Source organism: Staurois parvus, unplaced genomic scaffold (assembly GCF_062004578.1).
Source record: "Staurois parvus isolate SC_StPar_1 unplaced genomic scaffold, SC_StPar_1.0 ptg001167l, whole genome shotgun sequence".
Taxonomy (NCBI): Eukaryota; Metazoa; Chordata; class Amphibia; order Anura; family Ranidae; genus Staurois; species Staurois parvus.
Window position 1 is genome coordinate 1,024,028 of NW_028318963.1, and position 16,320 is coordinate 1,040,347.

At 45.2% G+C, this 16,320-nt stretch overlaps 1 protein-coding gene across 1 annotated transcript; it reads left to right on the forward strand.

Annotated features, from left to right (window-relative positions):
* The first annotated feature begins 305 nt into the window (after positions 1-305).
* On the forward strand, positions 306-15,265 carry LOC149439012 (uncharacterized). The gene is made up of 5 exons (XM_089659594.1): positions 306-386; positions 1,869-1,909; positions 1,990-2,064; positions 9,565-9,763; positions 12,999-15,265. The coding sequence occupies exons 1-5, from the start codon at positions 320-322 to the stop codon at positions 13,406-13,408; spliced, it is 792 nt and encodes a 263-aa protein (XP_089515720.1). The 5' UTR covers positions 306-319; the 3' UTR covers positions 13,409-15,265.
* The last annotated feature ends 1,055 nt before the right edge of the window (positions 15,266-16,320 follow it).

The window sequence follows — 16,320 nt, forward strand, 5'->3', positions numbered from 1 at the left end:
TGGGGGAGTATTCTAGGCCCCGGGGGCCAGTGACTGAGCCGTGATACAATAATAATGATCTCTGTACCCTCCCCCCTCTCAGACAGCTGGGACTAGTAGTTCCTCCACCAGATCTCCGGGCTCCGATGTCTAGGAGACATCACGTGACAAGCGAGCCTGTAGGAGCAAAATGACTTCCCCCTATCGCCGAATATACACAGCCCCGCCCACCCAGGCGGCCTTCTGATTGGTGGAGGGGTTTCCGCGTTTGAAGTGTGATATATCCCACCCCCCGGAATCACGTGGCAGTGATGTCATCACCCGGAGACAGGAAGTAAACATGGCCAGGAATGAGGAGAAGCAGCTGGGGAGACTGAACAGAGTGTGGCTGCAGAGAGAGAGAGAGGGTGAGAGGAGGGGGCGGTACATGGGGGTATGACGAGAGGAAGGGGCGGTCCATGGGGGGGTATAACGAGAGGAAGGGGCGGTACATGGGGGGTATAACGAGAGGAGGGGGCGGTCCATGGGGGGGTATAACGAGAGGAAGGGGCGGTACATGGGGGGGGGGGTATAACGAGAGGAGGGGGCGGTACATGGGGGGGGGGGTATAACGAGAGGAGGGGGCGGTACATGGGGGGGTATAACGAGAGGAAGGGGAGGTACATGGGGGGGTATAATGAGAGGAGGTTGCGGTACATGGGGGGTATAACGAGAGGAGGGGGAGGTACTTGGGGGGTATAACGAGCGGAGGGGGCGGTACATGGGGGGGTATAATGATGGAAGGGGCGGTACATGGGGGGGTATAACGAGAGGAAGGGGCGGTACAGGGGGTATAACGAGAGGAGGGGGCGGTACATGGGGCGGTATAATGATGGAAGGGGCAGTACATGGGGGGATATAACGAGAAGAGGGGGTGGTAAATGGGGGGTATAATGATGGAAGGGGCGGTACATGAGGGGTATAACGAGAGGAGGGGATGGTACATGGGGGGTATAATGATGGAAGGGGCGGTACGGGAAGTATAATGATGGAAGCGGCGGTACATGGGGGGTATAACGAGAGGAGGGGGCGGTACATGGGGGGTATAAGAGGAGAGGAGAGGGGGCGGTAAAATAGGAGAGCGGTGTAGTGAGGAGAGGAGGCAAAGCAGGGTAATATAATAAGAGAAGGGGCGGTACTGGAGGTATAATGAGAGGAGGGGGAGGTACAGGGGGGTATAATGAGAGGAGGGGGCTGTACAGGGGGGTATAATGAGAGGAGGGGGAGGTACAGGGGGGTATAATGAGAGGAGGGGGAGGTACAGGGGGGTATAATGAGAGGAGGGGGAGGTACAGGGGGGTATAATGAAAGGAGGGGGTTGTACAGGGGGTATAATGAGAGGAGGGGGAGGTACAGGGGGGTATAATGAGAAGAGGGGGAGGTACAGGGGGGTATAATGAGAGGAGGGGGAGGTACAGGGGGGTATAATGAGAGGAGGGGGAGGTACAGGGGGGTATAATGAGAGGAGGGGGAGGTACAGGGGGGTATAATGAAAGGAGGGGGTTGTACAGGGGGTATAATGAGAGGAGGGGGCTGTACAGGGGGGTATAATGAGAGGAGGGGGAGGTACAGGGGGGTATAATGAGAAGAGGGGGAGGTACAGGGGGGTATAATGAGAGGAGGGGGAGGTACAGGGGGGTATAATGAGAGGAGGGGGTGGTATAGGGGGTATAATGAGAGGAGGGGGCGGTACAGGGGGGTATAATGAGAGGAGGGGGTTGTACAGGGGGGTATAATGAGAGGAGGGGGCAGTTCCCAGGAGATCGGCCCTGTGGCGGATCACCGCACTCCACCCACCCCTGATATGTCCGTTTTTGGTGGACTAACCTCTACCTTTGTTTTCTCTTCAGAGGGCCGTGTGAAGGACGTCTCCAGTAATCGCCCCAAACTGGTGAGCCTGGACTAGAACTTTCCTATACATGACTTTTGCCACAATCCCTTTTACTAGTCTCTCCTCCATGTTTCCTGCAGGGGGCGCTGCACACAGCCACAGATGTGAAGAAATGGATCCCCAGCATCAAGAATGAGATCGAATATTATTTAGAGGTAAGACAATGCTGGTTGGCGCCATCCCAAATCTATAGAGGACAGACATCCTATGTTTATATACAGTTCAATCATAAAACTGTGGCTTCAAAGTGTCACCAGAACAGGAACAGAGGGGAGGTCTTCCAATGGGGACACTAGTTCTGGTGACAACCTCAGAGGGGATTCCTCTCACTTGGGAAATCCCCCCAATGGGGACACAGGTGGGAAAATAAATCTGAGTGGGGTTATAACCCTCCCTTACTCTATCTAAAATAAACAAAATTTGCTTTTAGTTATATTTTAAAGTGTTACTAAGCTCAGGACCCTGCATTCACTATATCCGCTCTCCCTGGACCCTGCATTCACTATATCCGCTCTCCCCGGACCCTGCATTCACTATATCCGCTCTCCCCGGACCCTGCATTCACTATATCCGCTCTCCCCGGACCCTGCATTCACTATATCCGGTCTCCCCGGACCCCGCATTCACTATATCCGGTCTCCCCGGACCCTGCATTCACTATATCCGCTCTCCTCGGGCCCTGCATTCACTATATCCGGTCTCCCCGAACCCTGCATTCACTATATCCGGTCTCCCCGGACCCTGCATTCACTATATCCACTCTCCCCGTGCCCTACATTCACTATATCCGGTCTCCCCGAACCCTGCATTCACTATATCTGGTCTCCCACAGTACACAGAAGATGGAAATGCAATTATTTTAGTAAATATAAACTGCTATATATCTTTTCTCATCAGCAGTATATATCAGTCTTGTGACTTCTATCAGTGTCCAACTGAGCACTGGTTAAAGCTTGTAGGAGGAGTTTTCTTTCTGCTCTAGGAGGATGCAGAACCTCCTGACCTCTGTCTGGACAGTGCTGATTGGCCCTGTGCTGATCACATACACACACCAAAGAAAAAAAATAAAAAAAACCTCTCTAGCAATACACACCAAACTGAGCATGTGCATGTGACCACGGATTCAGTCTGTATCAGGTGGCCATTTCAACAATAGGAGGACCAGAGAAGACAGGATCAAACAGCCTTTTTACACAATGCAGAGGATTAACCCCTTAGGTTCCACAGTGAATATAACAAGCATGCTTTACTGCATCTACAGACTGATTGTACTGTTGTGGGTTTAGTAACACTTTAATGGTGCTGCAAAGCTGGCCATAGCTGTAAGGACGTTTTAGCCATTCAATGAAGAATAAATGTGCTGCAGTGGATTTTATACGGGTGTGACAGTAATTCCTCTCCTCTGCGTTGTCCTTCTCATGGATAATAGTCCTTGTTACCTGTCCGCCAAGAATAACCTTCCCTCCTGTTCTAAAACTCTAGGAGTAGCAGAGAGGTGCTGACACCTGCTGGTTGGACAAGGAGTTGCCTCATTTACCCATCCTAGCAAACCCAATATTATTATTATTATTATACAGGATTTATATTATTATTATTATACAGGATTTATATATTATTATTATTATACAGGATTTATATTATTATTATTATAATACAGGATTTATATATTATTATTATTATACAGGATTTATATTATTATTATTATAATACAGGATTTATATATTATTATTATTATACAGGATTTATATTATTATTATTATATGGGATTTATATTATTATTATTATAATACAGGATTTATATATTATTATTATTATACAGGATTTATATTATTATTATTATAATACAGGATTTATATATTATTATTATTATACAGGATTTATATTATTATTATAATACAGGATTTATATATTATTATTATTATACAGGATTTATATATTATTATTATTATACAGGATTTATATATTATTATTATTATAATACAGGATTTATATATTATTATTATTATTATACAGGATTTATATTATTATTATTATTATACAGGATTTATATTATTATTATTATACAGGATTTATATTATTATTATACAGGATTTATATTATTATTATTATTATTATTATACAGGATTTATATTATTATTATTATTATATTACAGGATTTATATTATTATTATTATTATTATAATACAGGATTTATATTATTATTATTCAGGATTTATATTATTATTATTATTATTATTATAATACAGGATTTATATTATTATTATTCAGGATTTATATTATTATTATTATACAGGATGTATATTATTATTATTATACAGGATTTATATTATTATCATTATTATTATTATACAGGATTTATATTATTATTATTATTATACAGGATTTATGGCGCCAACAGTTTGCTCAGCGCTTTATAATATAACGGGAGACAATACAGCAACAATACAGTTCAATACAAGAGGGTTAGGAGGGCCCTGATCCTTCTGTACCAATTTACCAACGTTTTGGTGCATTTTCATTGCCAGCCTGTATGTGAGCTTGAAAATATGATTTATCATTACAGTATGTTCTCATTACTATTAATATTGTTATTATACAATCACACTTCTCAGTGGTGGAGAAGGATCTGGGGGGGTCAATTGTGGAGAAGGATCTGGGGGGGTCAATGGTGGAGAAGGATCTGGGAGTTCTGGTAGATCACAAGCTTAATAATGGCAGCAATGCCAAGCTGCGGGTTCTAAAGCGAGCAAAATCCTCTCTTGTATTAGGAGAGGTATAGACTCCAGAGAGAGAGATATCGTCATCCCCCCGGTACATATCATTAGTAAGACCTCATCTGGAATATGCAGTTCAGTTTTGGGCTCCAATTCACAAAAAGAATATTGGGGAACTGAGAAAGTACAGAGAAGGACAACCAAACTGATAAGAGGCATGGAGGAGATCAGCTATGAGGAAAGATTAGAGGAACTGAATTTATTCTCTACTGAGAAGAGGAGATTAAGGGGGGATATGATCTCCATGTATAATATATAAGGGGGGGGATATGATCTCCATGTATAATACATAAGGGGGGATATGATCTCCATGTATAATACATAAGGGGGGATATGATCTCCATGTATAATACATAAGGGGGGATATGATCTCCATGTATAAATACATAAGGGGGGATATGATCTCCATGTATAATACATAAGGGGGGATATGATCTCCATGTATAAATACATAAGGGGGGATATGATCACCATGTATAATACATAAGGGGGGGATATGATCTCCATGTATAATACATAAGGGGGGATATGATCTCCATGTATAATACATAAGGGGGGGATATGATCTCCATGTATAATACATAGGGGGGATATGATCTCCATGTATAATACATAGGGGGGATATGATCTCCATGTATTAATACATAAGGGGGATATGATCTCCATGTATAAATACATAAGGGGGGATATGATCTCCATGTATAAATACATAAGGGGGGATATGATCTCCATGTATAATACATAAGGAGGGATATGATCTCTATGTATAATACATAAGGGGGGATATGATCTCCATGTATAATACATAAGGGGGGATATGATCTCCATGTATAATACATAAGGGGGGATATGATCTCCATGTATAATACATAAGGGGGGGATATGATCTCCATGTATAATACATAAGGGGTGATATGATCTCCATGTATAATACATAAGGGGGGATATGATCTCCATGTATAATACATAAGGGGGGATATGATCTCCATGTATAATACATAAGGGGGGATATGATCTCCATGTATAATACATAAGGGGGGATATGATCTCCATGTATAATACATAAGGGGGGATATGATCTCTATGTATAATACATAAGGGGGGATATGATCTCCATGTATAATACATAAGGGGGGATATGATCTCCATGTATAATACATAAGGGGGGATATGATCTCCATGTATAATACATAAGGGGGGGATATGATCTCCATGTATAATACATAAGGGGTGATATGATCTCCATGTATAATACATAAGGGGGCATATGATCTCCATGTATAATACATAAGGGGGGATATGATCTCCATGTATAATACATAAGGGGGGATATGATCTCCATGTATAATACATAAGGGGGGATATGATCTCCATGTATAATACATAAGGGGGATATGATCTCCATGTATAATACATAAAGGGGGGGATATGATCTCCATGTATAATACATACAGTCATGGCCGAAATTGTTGGCACCCTTGATATTTTTCCTGAAAATCAAGTATTTCACACAAAAAAGGTATTGCATTAACACATGTTTTGCTATACACATGTTTATTCCCTTTGTATGTATTGGAACAAATATAAAACAGAGGCAGAAAAGCAAATATGACATAATGTCACACAAAACCCCAAAAATGGGCTGGACAAAAGTATTGGCACCCTTAACTTAATATTTGGTTGCACACCCTTTGGAAAACATAACTGAAATCAGTCGCTTCCTATAACCATCAATAAGCTTCTGACACCTCTCACCCGGAATTTTGGACCACTCTTCCTTTGCAAACAGCTCCAGGTCTCTCTTATTGGAAGGACACCTTTTCCCAACAGCAATTTTAAGATCTCTCCACAGGTGTTCAATGGGATTTAGATCTGGGCTCATTGCTGGCCACTTCAGAACTCTCCAGCGCTTCTTTGCCATCCATTTCTGAGTGCTTTTTGACGTATGTTTGGGGTCATTGTCCTGCTGGAAGACCCAGGATCTTGGACGCAAACCCAGCTTTCTGACACTGGGCCCTACAGTGCGACCCAAAATCCTTTGGTAATCCTCAGATTTCATGATGCCTTGCACACAGTCAAGGCACCCAGTGCCAGAGGCAGCAAAACAACCCCAAAACATCATTGAACCTCCACCATATTTTACCGTAGGTACTGTGTTTTGTTCTTTGTAGGCCTCATTCCGTTTTCGGTAAACAGTAGAATGATGTGCTTTACCGAAAAGCTCTATCTTGGTCTCATCTGTCCACAAGACGTTTTCCCAGAAGGCTTTTGGCTTACTCAAGTACATTTTGGCAAACTGTAGTCTTGCTTTTTTATGTCTCTGTGTCAGCAGTGGGGTCCTCCTGGGTCTCCTGCCATAGCGTTTCATTTCATTTAAATGTCGACGGATAGTTCGCGCTGACACTGATGCTCCCTGAGCCTGCAGGACAGCTTGAATGTCTTTGGAACATGTTTGGGGCTGCTTATCCACCATCCGGACTATTCTGCGTTGCAATCTTTCATCAATTTTCCTCATCCGTCCACGACCAGGGAGATTAGCTACAGTGCCATGGGTTGCAAACTTCTTGATAATGTTGCGCACTGTGGACAAAGGCAAATCTAGTTCTCTGGAGATGGACTTGTAACCTTGAGATTGTTGATATTTTGCCACAATTTTGGTTCTCAGGTCCTCAGACAGTTCTCGTCTCCTCTTTCTGTTGTCCATGCTTAGTGTGGCACAGACAGACACACAATGCAAAGGTTAAGTGAACGTCTCTCCTTTTTATCTGCTTTCAGGTGTGATTTCTATATTGCCCACACCTGTTACTTGCCCCAGGTGAGTTTACAGGAGCATCACATGCTTGTAACATTCTTATTTATCCGCAGTTGTGAAAGGGTGCCAATACTTTTGTCCAGCCCATTTTTGGAGGTTTGTGTGACATTATGTCGAATTTGCTTTCTTTCCTCCCTTTTTTTGTTTTGTCCCAATACACACAAAGGGAATAAACATGTGTATAGCAAAACATGTGTTAATGCAATACGTTTCGTGAGAAATACATGATTTTCAGGAAAAATATCAAGGGTGCCAACAATTTCGGCCATGACTGTAAGGGGGATACGATCTCCATGTATAATACATAAGGGGGGATATGATCTCCATGTATAATACATAAGGGGGGATATGATCTCCATGTATAATACATAAGGGGGGATATGATCTCCATGTATAATACATAAGGGGGGATATGATCTCCATGTATAATACATAAGGGGGATATGATCTCCATGTATAATACATAAGGGGGGGGGGGGGGTATGATCTCCATGTATAATACATAAGGGGGGGATATGATCTCCATGTATAATACATAAGGGGGGGGTATGATCAGCATGTATAATACATAAGGGGGGGTGATCGTGCCTGAAACCTGGACATGTGCAGTTGTCCCGGACCCACTCCAAGAAAAGTTAAGTTGTAAAGAAAACCGACGATCCCCACAGGATGGATCGGATCTGCGGATTGAGCATAATGGATCGGATTCTGATCCATTATGCTCAATCCACAGATCCGATCCATTCTGCAGGGATCGTCGGAGGGGGTGTCACCAAGTGTTACCGCACCGGGTGACACCAACCCTAGGGACGCCTCTGCACCCAGCGGTGATTAAATACCACCAAAAAAAGCTCTATGCGTGTGAAACAAATGATACAAATTTCATATGGGTACAGTGTTGCATGACCGCGCAATTGTCATTCAAAGTTTGACAGTGCTGAAAACTGGCCTGGGCAGGAAGGGGGTATAAGTGCCCGGCAGGCGAGGGGTTAAGGTTGCCTACCCTGACCTAAACTAACCAACCAACCTGTGTAAAAAAAAGATCTGTATACTTACTGATGTTCAGGCCGCTCTGATCCAGTCACGTGATCTGACTCGCCAGCTTGCAACATACCATACTGACCTGTTTTAACAGTTCACATTAAAAACAAGGGGTTTAGTTTGCACACATTTGCAAATATCTGCGTAAGCTGCAGAGGGCACGCCATGGCACCCCAATGTACTGCAGTCCTACTGCTATACAGTTTGAGAGTCTTCAAAGCTGGAGCACATATATAATAATGGATAGATTAAGGGCAGGTATGCCTGGGGGGAGCTCACCCCTCCTTAAAGGTATAGGGACGTATGCTGAGACTTGTAGTTCCTCCAGACCAGCCCCAGATCCCCCCCCTTCATCTCCGGGCTCAGAGTGGCCTCTCTATCAGAGGTGCACACAGCCCAATCGGATCACATGACAAGTGAGCGCTGGATCTGGATCAGTGATTGTATAAATCCCAGCCCCCTCCCAAGGCAGGAATCTGATTGGTGGAGGGCTTTCCGCGTTTGACGCTGGTAGGTGAGAGAGAGAGACAGAAAGAGAGAGTGATAGAGAGAGAGAGAGTTAGAGAGGGAGAGAGAGAGAGGGGGGGAGAGAGAGAGAGGGGGGGGAGAGGGAGATGGGGAGAGAAAGAGAGAGATGGGAGAGGGAGATGGAGAGATGGAGAGAGAGGGGGGGGAGAGAGAGGGGGGGAGAGAGAGATGGGAGAGAGAGAGGGGGGGGGGAGAGAAAGAGAGAGATGGGGAGAGGGAGAGAGAGAGGAGAGAGAGAGAGATGGGGAGAGGGAGAGAGAGATGGAGAGAGAGAGAGAGAAAGGGGGGGGGGAAGAGAGAGGAGAGAGAGAGATGGAGAGAGAGAGAGAGAGAGAGAAAGAGGGGGGGGGGAGAAAGAGAGAGGAGGGAGAGAGAGACCATTTTTTTTCCTGTACTGGAAGACGTAATCCTGTAATGACATTATGTTGGGTACTATTGACAATAAATGAGTTTTTATTTTCCTGCTTTTCTTTTTGACCAACTCTGCCATCTGTTTACAGCAATCTCAGCTGAGTCACTATTCAGAAAGAAAGATTGAAGAATTCGAGGGGAAAATTGAGGTCCTAAAGAAAGAGTATCAGAGTTACCTGTGGAAGCTGCGCAGGTTGGACCCGTCCTGCAAGGAGCACCCGTGGAAACCCCGAGGGTACACCAGGAAAAGGACGGCGCATGGCAAAGTACCGTCATGGGTAGAAACAGGTACGGAGATAACATGGTGCATGCAGACACAATAAATCTTCACCTGGAGTCACAAAATTCCAACAGCCAGTTTGGAAAGCAACCAATGTTCCGGAATGTCTCAAATTGGTGAAGTATAACTAAAGGCAAAAACCTTTTTTTTTTTAAATGAGGTGTTGGAGCCCCACTGCAAGGGTAGCTTTACACATTCCAGTATATTCAATGCTATAGAAGACTGTCAGAGACTGCAGACCTAGTACAGGTGTTGGAGACTCGATGCAGGAGACTGTCAGAGACTGCAGACCTAGTACAGGCATTGGAGACTCGATGCAGGAGACTGCAGACCTAGTAGAGGTGTTGGAGACTCGATGCGGGAGACTGTCAGAGACTGCAGACCTAGTTCAGGTGTTGGAGACTCGATGCAGGAGACAGTCAGAGACTGCAGACCTAGTACAGGCGTTGGAGACTCAATGCAGGAGACTGTCAGAGACTGCAGACCTAGTACAGGTGTTGCAAGACTCGATGCGGGAGACTGTCAGAGACTGCAGACCTAGTAGAGGTGTTGGAGACTCGATGCAGGAGACTGTCAGAGACTGCAGACCTAGTACAGGTGTTGGAGACTCGATGCAGGAGACTGTCAGAGACTGAAGACCTAGTACAGGTGTTGGAGACTCGATGCAGGAGACTGTCAGAGACTGCAGACCTAGTACAGGTGTTGGAGACTCGATGCAGGAGACTGTCAGAGACTGCAGACCTAGTACAGGTGTTGGAGACTTGATGCAGGAGACTGTCAGAGACTGGGGACACGTTAACTCCTAGAGATCACTACCATCAAAGCCCCTTAACAAATGAATGCTCCCACCTGGAGGGTCTGCAAAGAGCCATACAAAGCAGTGTGTTGGATCTGACGGGAGAGAACTATATTGTTTACATACAGCTCTCTCCTCCATCGGTAATACTCAGCGATCACCGGGTGCCGGTGAGTAATCACCAGCCGGGATCCGGTGATTGACAGCCAACACCGTGAATGGCGGCACGGGTAGGGCGTGCACCCCCCCTAAACGGAAATGCAAAATGACGTGTATATACATGATATTGCGCACCCTTGCCACCCTGTAGCTGTATTTCTGCTATACGTTGGCGGGAAAGCGGTTAAAAGAAACCTGTTCTGAGGAACGTAGGGGCTTCTTTGGGGGAGATTTACTAAAACTGGAGCACTCAGAATCCGGGGAAGCCGTGCATGGGAGCCAATCAGCTTCTAACTACAGCTTGTTTAACCTTTTGGCACCAGCCGAACGCAAATGTCCGGCGTCCGGGCTTAGACGCCGAGCGGCAGCACATTTGCGTTCTATTAAAAAAACGTGTGCTGCTCTGCGCGCTCCCAGCAAACACGTTCGGTACTCACGGAAAGGTCCTGATCTCCTCTTTCGATCGGGACCTTTCCCAATCATGTGACAGCGAATCACAGCTGTCACGTGACCCTAAAACCCCGCCCGCCTCCCGGCTTCTGGAACCCTTAAAGGGCCGGGAGGCGCCGGCGCCAAGGGGTTAATTGAAGTGGAACTACACTGTATCTGAGCACAAATCAGAAGCACTAATTCATTCTTAAAACTCAAAGCAAACTTCTCCTTCCATGTCGCTATGTTATATTTTGCCAAGAAATAACTTTGAAAAACGCCCCCCCCAGCATTTCTGGCCGCCGCCATCTTGAGTAAGGGCAGATGATTCATGTAGCATTTACTTCCAAGCATTCATCAGCCCTTAGCTCAGGCATGCATGCAAGAGGGTGTGCTTAGCTGAGAAAACCCCTCCTGAAGACTCAGGGATGTATGACGTCATTGGCCTAGGCATGGAAACCAGGAAAAATCTGGAGACATGTAAAAAAAACAAGTTTAAAACAAGAAAATGAGATATACTTTCCTATCTATTTACTAATGCTAGGAGCATAAGGAGTCAAAATGATCAATGTTGACTGAGAAGGAGAGAGTTCCCCTTTGAGCTTTGACAATAAAACCTGGAAGCTGATTGGTTTTCTGTTTTGCACCATGCAGTTTTAGTTACTATCACCCTTTGAGTCATTTAGGAGCTTTGTGTTGCATCTGATCTGCTTCTCTCCCCCATACAAGTCATAGAGCAAAATCTCCGCCTGCACTACTCCCTGCCTCACCTGCACTACTCCCTGCACTACTCCCTCCCTTGCCTGCACTACTCCCTGCACCACTCCCTGCCTTGCCTGCAGTACTCCCTGCCTCGCCTGCACAACTCCCTGCCTCGCCTGCACAACTCCCTGCCTCGCCTGCACTACTCCCTGCTTCGCCTGCAGTACTCCCTGCACTACTCCCTGCCTCATCTGCAGTACTCCCTGCACTACTCCCTGCCTCGCCCGCAGTACTCCCTGCCTCGCCTGCACTACTCCCTGCCTTGCCTGCAGTACTCCCTGCCTCTCCAGAGCTGTGACCTGCAGTAATTAGTTTCTGCCATGAGATGTCCTCAGTCGTCTGGGCTGAACAACATTCAGGGTCTATCTGGAAGATTGAGGACATCCTGTGAGTTCAGGGCGTCATTGGCCCACCCCCAACATGGCTCCCTGCAATCAAAAACATGATGCATCATCGTTCATAGGGGAAGGATCACCCTGCACATTGCATGACCCACTTGATTATTTTTTTGGGGAAAGTACAAAATAAAAGCGCAAATAATGCACATCGGGGGTGGCCTCCACGGTAGGACAGTTTAATCTCCTAGATTGTAAGCTCCCAGGATCAGGCCCTCCTATCCCTCTTGTATTGAACTGTATTGTTGCTGTATTGTCTCCCGTTATATTGTAAAGCGCTGAGCAAACTGTTGGTGCCATAAATCCTGTATAATATTAATAATAACCTCTTCCCGCTGACAGTACGCAAATATGCGGCCTCTCGGTGGCTGTGCCTTGACGCCGAGCCGCCGCTTATTTGCGTACCATTTGTAAACAAACATGCTGAGAGCGCGCGCCCTGCCCGCTCCAAGCCTGTGTCGGCGTTCCATGGAAAGGTCCCGATCTCTCCTTGCGATCTGGACCTTTCCGATCATGTGACAGGCAGTCACGGCGGTCACATGACCCTAAACTCTGCCCCGCCTCCTGGTGTCAGAAACCCCTTAAAGGGCCGGGAGGAGCCGGTGTGAATGGGTTAAAACCAGCGTACAGATTGGTGTCATTGTTATGTCATCCTGCAAAACAACTGATGGCTCACTCAGATATGTTTTTCTTTTTTTGAAGATGAAGCGAATTGTGGAAAAATCCTGTGCACACCCGTTCTCTCCAAGAAAGCAAAGGATGAACACGAAAGTGACTCGGAGGAGGAACCGTCACAGGAAAGACTCGATACACAGCCGCCACCACCTCCTGCCCCGGCCTGTATCGATCCACAAGTCCAAGATGCACCTCTTGTCTTCAACAATGCCAAATCTCAGCCAAGAGACGTCTGGGGGAGATCGACTTATAATACTGGCGGGGGGGAGACGGCAAAGACACTCAAAGATATTTTGCTGTCAGGCTGTCCGCAGAAAAATGTCATCAGTTCCGGAAACAAGATGGAGGAGACAGCAGGAGGAGAACCGCGCACTGCTGGGAGGAGCAAGGGGATTTTAGGGTTAGACTGTTATTCATCGTCCGATGAGGAAAGCTAACGTTTGGGGCTCCTTTATTTATATATTTCAATATCAAAACAACCTTTAGCCCGGGTTTACATACATGTCTCTTCCTCCCATGCTCGTCTCCAGGACTTCTCCAGGGCTTCCCCCATCCTCTGGAACTCCCTACCCCAATCCATCAGACTATCGCCTACTCTGCTCACCTTTAGGCGCACTCTGAAAACCTATCTCTTCAGGGAGGCCTACCCTGCCCTCAGCTAATACTGAAAACCTCTACTCTTCCAACCATTCCATCCCCCACAGTTATTACCTCTTGTACCACTAGCCCCTCCCTCCTAGATTGTAAGCTCCAAGGAGCAGGACCCTCGAACCCCTCGTGTATCGCATTGTATTATTATGGTACTGTCTCATGTATTGTCTCCCATCATAATGTAAAACTGTTGGCGCTACAGTTGCAAGAAAAAGTATGTGAACCCTTTGGGATTACGTGGAGTTTTGCATGAATTGGGCATAAAATGTGCTCTGAACGTCATCTAAGTCACAACAATAGAAGAACACAGTCTGCTGAACATAATACTACACAAACATTACATGTTGCCATGGTTTAATTGCACATAACATGTAAACATTCACAGTGCAGGGAGGAAAAAGTATGTGAGGCCCTACCTTAATGACTTCTCCCAGAGCTAATTGGAGCCAGGAGTGAGCCAACCTTGACTCCAATCAGTGTGATGATATTGGATGTGTTGCTGACAGCTGTCCTGCCCTTAAAAAACACACACCTGTTTTGGGTTTACTGGTTTCAAGAAGCACTGTCTGATGTGAACCATGCCTCGCAGAAAAGAGCTCTCAGAAGACCTATGATCAAGAATTGTTGACTTGCATGAAGCTGGAAAGGGTTACAAAAGTATCTCCAAAAGCCTTGATGTTCATGTGTCCACGGTAAGACAGACTGTCTATAAATGGAGAAAGTTTAGCACTGTTGCTACTCTCCCTAGGCGTAGTCGTCCTGTAAAAATGATGCAAGAGCACAGCGCAGAATGCTGCATGAGGTAAAGAAGAATCCCAGAGTGTCAGCTAAAGACCTACACAAATCTCTGGCACATGCTGACATTTTTGTTGACACATCTACAATAAGGAAAACATTAAACAAGAATGGAGTACATGGGAGGACACCACGGAGGAAGCCATTGCTGTCCAAAAAGAATATTGCAGCACTTTTGAAGATTGCAAAAGAGTACCTGGATGTTCCACAGCACTACTGGCAAAATATACTGTGGACAGATGAAACCAAGATTGAGTTGTTTGGGAAGAACACACAACACTATGTGGGGAGAAACAAAGGCACAGCACACCAACATCAAAACCTCATCCCCACTGTAAAACATGGCGGAGGGAGCATCATGGTTTGGGGCTGCTTTGCTGCCTCAGGGCCTGGACGGATTGTTGTCATTGATGGGAAAATGAATTCCAGAGTTTATGAAGACATTTTGCAGGAAAACGTACGACCATCTGTCCGCCAACTGAAGCTCCGCAGAGGATGGGTGATGCAACAGGACAATGACCCAAAGCATACAAGTAATTCAACAAAACAATGGCTGCAACAGCACAGAATACGCCTTCTGGAGTGGCCCAGTCAGAGTCCTGACCTCAACCCGATTGAAATGCTGTGGCATGACCTTAAGAGAGCGATTCACACCAGACATCCCAAGAATATTGCTACACTGAAACAGTTTTGTGAAGAGGAGTGGTCTAAAATCACTCCAGATCGTTGTGCAGGTCTGATCTGCAACTACAGGAAACGTTTGGTTGAGGTTATTGCTGCCAAAGGAGGGTCAACCAGTTATTAAGTCCAAAGGTTCACATACTTTTTCCTCCCTGCACTGTGAATGTTTACATGTTATGTGCAATTAAACCATGGCAACATCTAATGTTTGTGTAGTATTATGTTCAGCAGACTGTGTTCTTCTATTGTTGTGACTTAGATGACGTTCAGAGCACATTTTATGCCCAATTCATGCAAAACTCCACGTAATCCCAAGGGGTTCACATACTTTTTCTTGCAACTGTATATCAATCCTGTATAATAATAATAATGCGGTGCGGTACATCGTGTGTGATTTGTTTAGGAACCGCACCGCATTCCTGTGCAAATCACATGCGATTTGTGTGCGGTGCGATTGGAGCCGTGCATTTTGTATGGCTCTATTCGCACAGCACCAAAAATGTGCGGTCGCACTAGAATCGTATTGCATGGGTATTCACACCTATGCGATCCGATTCTACACATCGCACCGCGTTTTGCTGAACGCTTTCGAGGTGTGGTTAATTTAATCACTTCATGCCCGGACACTTTCCCCCCCTTCCAGTCCGGACACTTTCCCCCCCTTTCAGTCCGGACACTTTACCCCCCTTCCTGTCCGGACACTTTCCCCCCTTCCAGTCAGGACACTTTCCCCCCCTTCCAGTCCGGACACTTTCCCCCCCTTCCAGTCCGGACACTTTCACCCCCTTCCTGTCCAGGAAATTTTCAGCTTTCAGTGCTATCTCACTTTGAATGACAATTGCGCGGTCATGCAACACTGTACCCATATGATTTTTTTGAGACAGATAAAACTTTATTTTGGTGATATTTATTCACCGCTGGGATTTTTATTTTTTTTTTGCTATATAAATGAAAAAGTCCAAAAATGTTGAAAAAAAGTGATTTTCTTATAAAATTTTGCAAATAATCTTCATAAATCTTGGCCAAAATTTATTCCGTTATCTTTTTAGTAAGAAACAAAATAACCCGTTAGTTTATAACCAAAAAATTATAATTTTGCAAAAATGTTTTTTTAGATTTTTGGGTTTTTTTTTTAATATTATTTGTGGTTTTTTTTTGCTTTTTTTTTTTTTTAACATACTGTCACCCTAGCAGTAGAGTGTCACCATAGTGATACTGCTCT